This window comes from Xiphias gladius, chromosome 14, assembly GCF_016859285.1.
Source record: "Xiphias gladius isolate SHS-SW01 ecotype Sanya breed wild chromosome 14, ASM1685928v1, whole genome shotgun sequence".
Taxonomy (NCBI): domain Eukaryota; kingdom Metazoa; phylum Chordata; class Actinopteri; order Istiophoriformes; family Xiphiidae; genus Xiphias; species Xiphias gladius.
The window spans coordinates 26638033-26644556 of record NC_053413.1 but is presented as its reverse complement, the minus strand read 5'-3'; the positions used below and the strand labels follow the sequence as shown (position 1 = coordinate 26644556).

The following is a 6524-nucleotide window of genomic DNA, read 5'->3' as shown; positions in this document are numbered from 1 at the left end:
ACGGAGGAAAAATGACAATTCCAGTTTGCTGACAGGAGAACCAGATGTGTTTGAGTCATTGCACTAATACTGCATTTGGGAGAGAGTTGATCTGATTTTCAATCAAAGTACAACCAACAAATCCAACATGAGGACAATGTCTGGGTCGCCAGAAATTCTTGGCCCCCGACAACGGCCGAAATTCAGCCTGCCTGGTCGCTGGAGGTAAACAAGATTTGAGATGTATGACGTGTGAAACAGGGACGCGTTTGTTCCAAAGCTGGCTGAGAGATGTCGGCTGGATCTACAGTAACTCTCAGCCCGAGCCGCTGTAAGTCAGCACCATCAAAACCTCCCAAATCTGGCAGCCATGTACGGGTTTTGGTGGGAGAACGGACCCAAGCGCCCCAGCACTTCGCTGTACCTAGCACAACACATCTGGCTTTGACCTTGGTGGGCTTTTTGAGCAGCACGGCGCACGTGCGTCACCTTGTTCTGCTCAGCTGTCTGAGGGTGACATCCCTCTCCTCCTTGTTATGCACCCCTTCTAGATTTTCTCTCTGGCTGACTCAGATTGTGTTCTCACTGTTTAACTGCTGACAGTCACAGGATTGCAAAACCATATGCGGTTTTGGTGTCGCGCTAGTTCAAAACAGGCCCGGAGCGTTTGAAGACAAAGGCCTCACAGTGAACCCACGAATAAAATCTGAAGGACCTCAGAAGCCTCCTGATACGCAGGAGTATATAAATAGACGTGTTGGGGCGCCTCAAAAAACATGGGAGACAGCGCTGAACCCTATTTCTGCACCATGAAAACAAACACTCTACATCTTCCTCTCTACATCTTCCTTTCCGCCTTACGTCCAGTTCTTAAATGCGAATGTAGCAAAAATGTTTGCACCAAATCATAATTGTCTCTTTCGCATGAAGTGCTGTGATTGCATTCGTACTGATAGCACAGCTACAAATATCCACAACTCTTGTGTCTCTCTAAAGCAAAACCCCTCGGCCCAAACTTGGGTCGAATCTGTACAGTCCATCCCTGGTCCTGGTCTTCGATACGGGACGTGGATCGTGGGGGAGCAGTCAGGTTTGCCGCTCTCAGTCAGCAGCAGTGGGCGCTAAATCCCAAACGGCAGGATGGATATCCTGCAGGGCCCCCCCGTGGGCCCAGACCAGTAGGGGTCATTCTGTGTGCTGAGTAGGTTAAGGGAAAGGCCACACACACACGCACACACACACACACACACACACCCACACACACACACACACACCCACACACACACACATGCCTCTATTTGTGGACTAAATGTGAAGGTCAGTGTTTTTAACCGACACCTGGAATGTTAATGCTTAACCACTTAGCTCAGTCTCTGATGGACCGCCGCTGCAGGCTTTGTGTTGAATTTGTGTTAAGTCAAATGTTAATCATCGGGTCTCAACAAAACCTTGAAAAGTCTTCATAAAAAAAAGGACGGGATGTGCATTTTAAGCCAGAGTAGAAAGGAACTAACTCCCTCCTCAGCAGCAACACGGCAAATGTTTGGCAGAATGAGAGTTTGATGGATGGAAAAACGAAGTGGGACTCGTTCTCTGAATTTTTTGTCCCAGCGTCACTATCGTGTCAATGTGTTTTGTTTGACATAAACCTCCCAGTCACTGTTCTTTTATAATTCATGCATAATGAAACTTTATCTGTGAATCCTACGTTCCCATGTTCTCTCTCTTTGCTCTGTGCTCTTTGTTCCATTTCATGTGTAATGTCCCATCTAAATCAGGCTTATTAAAGAAGACCATGTGACATGGTTGAAAGATCCAGAAAAAGATAGCGAGCGGACCTTGAGTTGGGACTGTTTGGTCAAAGGACTATTTCCAAAGTAAAAGAAGGAACTTTGATGCCTAAAAACAAAACTCGTCACCTTAAAATCTACCCAAAAATCCAAATGGAATTTGTTTGTCAGTCTCGCCGCAAGGTGCATTTAGTCGCCGTTCTGGATCTTTCAGTCGTATCACTTGATCTTCGCCATCACGTGGATTTTTGCTCGGTTGTCGCGGGGTCCCGGCGGTTCCGATTTCCGTGTTTTTCGGAGAACTTTGATGGACTTCTCGTCCATGTTGGTTCAAAGACTGAGGTCCAAGGTTCATTTTGACTCTGGAAACAGATAATCTCACCCGAAGGTCGATTTAGTAGCTGTTTAAATGAAATGTATTTTACTTTCTACGGCCAAGAAGGAACTCTTGTCCTGATGCACCAGAAAGTGCCGTCTCTCTCTGATAGGACTCTAAATCAAGTGTTCCACTGCCTTCATCCATCCGTCCGGGTTTTTTACCTGCAAACGCCGCCTCCGCTTTCGTTCGCCCAGCTCCGGGCTCTCCGTGTCGGCAGGAGGAGTGAGAGAGACAGCGGGGCTGCGGGAGGCGGAGGCGGAGGCGGAGGCGGGTGCTGGGGGTGCGGGGGTGGAGCTTCGGGATTATTGTCCACCGGGTCTGAGTGAGTGACTGACTGAGTGAGCGTCCCCGAAGTTTTGACCGGCCTCTCGTCAGTTCGCTTCCGCTGCACGCTTGACCGTCGACCGAACCGGGCGGACCCGAGAGCCGAAGCGACGCACGGAGGCGCAGCGGAGGCGCACAGAGCGGAGTCTGGGCTCCGGGAGGGGAAGACCCGAAAGTTTTCAGCAAAGAACTCCCGGTGTCTCTGGTGGAGCTGCAACACATGAGACAAAGAGTACATTTGCCACTGTAGCTCCACACCGACCGGCTCGCCGTCCTCCATCCCGCAGACGTCCAGGAGGGAGACCATGGACTGAAACTCGCGGATCTGCTACCTTCTTCTGCGCCGGGGAGTCGCGCTGTCAACACATGAGTTGGATCGACCGGACGCGCGGCTTCCACACAGTAAATCCTCGGGGATTAAAATAACGAGGGCGATGGATAATTTCTTCACGGAGGTAAGAAGCCACTTTTCAGCCGCGCAGCGTGTCGGACGCACGGGACTCACTTTTACCTCGAGCCCTCGCGGCAGCCGTTAGGACACTTTAAGCTCGTCTGGCTCCAATGGTTGGGTTTGACTCGCGCGCCGCCTCGAGCCACGGTGCAGACCCCTGGGTCAGGCGGGACCCAGAAAAACGCACCGTGAGCCCGAACCCGCTGCTCAGCGCCGGAAAGTTACAGTGAGATGCGACGGTGCGGGAGTAAACGGGATGAGCACCGCGAGGTCCCAGTTGAAACGGGACAGGGATTTGATGGGGGTCAGGGGGCCATGGAGTGCTCCAAATGAGCCCTAAACTCGTTACAGGATGCCACACACACACACACACACACACAGGCATTGTGAGCCCCTATAGGTATATCATAGGAATATCAGAGGGACTGTGCTGGTCTGAGGGGGTTTGGACGGGCTCCCAGTGGATCTGTGGTATTTCCGCACCTCTTTTTCTGTTTCCTGCAAGAGAGAGAGAAAAAAAGCGCAGTGAAGCTATTAATAGACGTCTGAACCTGCGGTCCGCAGGGGGGCTTTTGATTGGCCAGTCGGCAGCGTCCACTTGTTGGACGGTTCCGTGATACAGGCCAGTTCGGGGCCGGTGTCTCCGCGACCCCCCCGCTTGAGTCTATCGGGCCGGTATGGTCTGGGCCGATGCCCCCCTCCGCTGTTGGCGTTTTGAAAGCCGCCTTAAGTCGGTTGGCAGTAACCAGAGTGGAGGCTGATGGAGGTCTACGCGTCTGGAGTCGTTACGGCGAAGCAGATGAAGCGTTCCGGGGCAAACGTCCTGCTATTTGTTCGTTGTTTTTGTCTAAATAATTCTAAGTGTATCTTCAGCTGTTGGATCGTTATGAGGCAGAAAGTCTCTAGTTATCACCAAAATGTCAAAGTTGGGTATGTGACAGGATATTAACGGGATGACAACGGATCTTTGTCAACTCGAGAATCTCCTGTCATCTCATAGAGAGTGGAAAGCATCAGGCAGGTAATGAGCTGAGGAGGAAGGAAAGGATTTGAGGATTGAGCTTTTTTCTGCCTCTCTGTCTTTTGTGATTGAAAACCTGACAGCTTTGGTTTTTTTGGACTGTCGTCTGGACAAAGCGTCAGCCCGGGCTCTAAGAAACGGAGACGGGAATATGGTAGCCCGGCCTGTGATGTTTCATAGACCGGATGAATTGAGCGGTAGATCAAGAGGGTTCCTCAACCATCCCGGTTGGACGATCAACCCCAGCGACTCCCGGTGTGACCAAAAATCCGTTCGTTCGTCCTGGAAAAGTCCCGTCCTCCTAAAATATCCCCCCAGGTGGTACAGATTCCGGTCTCTGTCCTCAGGATTTTTGACGGTCTAACAGGTGTGTGTGTGTGTGTGTGTGTGTGTGTGTGTGTGTGTGTGTGTGAGAGAGAGAGAGCTCTGTAGACAAATGAGCAGGTGGGTGGGTTATCGTGGTTCAGGTGGGGTTTATTCTCCACAACAACCGGGACGATAAACCGCAGTCCCGTCGGTCAGGCGGTTTGACACCAGGTGTGACTCGTGACTGACATCGGTATCGACACCTCCCCGCGACGACGTCGGTCGGGTAACCGCGGGGGAGTTTTTGTTTGTTTGTTTGTTTGTTTGTTTGTTTGTTTGTGTTTTCTTTCCTTTCTCCGAGCCTTCTCCGGCCGACGTCTTCGCTGACAGACTGGCCCACAGAACAAAACAAAAAAAACCGACCCCGCACACGAGACCGAACAGCCGAAGCGATTTTAAAAGTGGCTTCTGGTGTAACAGTTAGACAGCTGAACGGTTTTCCGAAGCCCTGCCCTCTCATCGCCGCTCGCGCGTTTTCAAAATCCAGTGAGGTTTTCAGCTGCACGAGAGGCCAAAGGTCACGGGACCCACTGAGCCCACAGGTGCACGCGTGAGCGTTCGGGCCGAGTAAAACGAACACTCGGAGGTTTAAGAGATTTTATTTATTTATTTTTCCGGCAGCAGAGCGGTGCCGGTCCCGTGACGAGTTTACTGTACATCTGGCCGCGGAGCTCTCCCTGGAAGTCTCAGCGAGAGAGGGAATATTTCTGGGTGCCAGATGCAGGCAGGCGCGCACAATAGTCTCAAATATCGGCCTGCCCGCCTTTATATCTGCCAGCTAATCGCAGCTGGAACAAAGAGCCCAGTCTTTGAGGAAAAGGGCATTTGACGAGGAAGTGAACCAGCTCCCAGCCAGTGCAGAGGGAGTCCGACAGTTTGAGCGGGGAGGAATGTGAACTGGGACGGGAACTGGAGGGTTTCATAATTACACTGAAGACAGTTTAGATGAGGGACCCGCAGTCACCGAGGCTGGACGGAGACGCGTTGCTGATAAAGGGCATCGACCCTTCGGGCCGTTCTCTTATCGTGAGAAACCTCTTTAGGGTTCCCGGTTGACTCCTTTAGTCCATTTACCGGGTAGCAGACACTGCTCCACCTGATCTGTGCAAACTGAGAGTCAAAAAGCATCGTGGGTACATCTGGAAGTCGGCACCTGCTTCGTTTTTAATCCTGCGTCCTTGTCCGGAGGGAGTTTGGCTCTGAAGCCTGCTCTCACCTATTTTTAGCACCTCTGTGTTTCGTAGATAGAGAATTCAGATTTAATCCAAGATTCTCAGGCTTAATCCTGAATTTCTGTGTTTAAACCAGAAACTTATTAATTTACAAACTTTTTGACTTTTTTTACTGATTTCAAAACCAAATAAAACATAATTTAAAATTTTCAGATTTAATCCTGTATTTTAGGGCCTAATAGTACCTGGGGATTTTTTAATAACTTTTTGTGGTTTATTCTTAAAAAGCCATGTAAAGACCCAATTTTGTGGTTTAATGCGTAACTTTCAGTTTTCATCCTGAAATTTCAGATTTCAAACATGCGAAACATTCGCTTTTTAATGACTTTTCTGGTTTATTCTTGAAAAGGCCCCGTGTTTGAGTGTTAAACTGTAACTTTCAGGTTTAATGCCAGTTTTTTTTTTTTTTTTTTTTTAACAAAATGTTTGGTGCTTAATCCCAATTTTAATCCAGTATTTTTTTGTCTAATCAAGTCTTTTTGGCCTTAATCACAGATTCTGGGTTTTTTTAATTTTCTTTTGGTTTTTGCAAAACTATTTAGGTATACTTAGAAATTTTCTGATTTAATCCTGAATTGCTGGATGCATTTCTGTGTGTGTGTGTTTCTGATATTTTAGCTTTACTGCAGTGTTTAAACACCGAAGCCAGCAGTAGTTACAGCTGCTATTGGGACCATTCACTTATTTTCCAGTTATAAAACACAATAGGAATAATTTCACACAATTACTGTTGAGTCACTGTTTTTCTCTGTGGAACAAGCAGACTTCAGTTGCAGGGTGTCACGGGTTCAAGGAACCAGTTTCACTGGTAAATACAGTGGTCCTAAAGAACGTGTTGTTTTCAGCACTTGATGTCTGTAGCCATCGAACTGAGTGCTTCACAGTGTTTCAGAAGAAGCAGGACGAGGAGAAACCTTGCCTTCCTCAGCTGAGAACCCTTTCCTACCAAACTCTTCAGAAACTAGGAACGCTAACTGTGACA

At 49.0% G+C, this 6524-nt stretch overlaps 1 protein-coding gene across 1 annotated transcript in view; it reads left to right on the top strand.

Moving 5' to 3' along the window:
* The first annotated feature begins 2550 nt into the window (after nt 1-2550).
* Nucleotides 2551-6524, top strand: part of myo10 (myosin X) — a 135051-nt gene continuing 131077 nt past the window's right edge. The window contains exon 1 of the mRNA XM_040143446.1: nt 2551-2927. Coding sequence (XP_039999380.1) covers nt 2907-2927 — 21 coding nt within the window. The 5' untranslated portion in view covers nt 2551-2906. The remainder of the gene's footprint in view (nt 2928-6524) is intronic.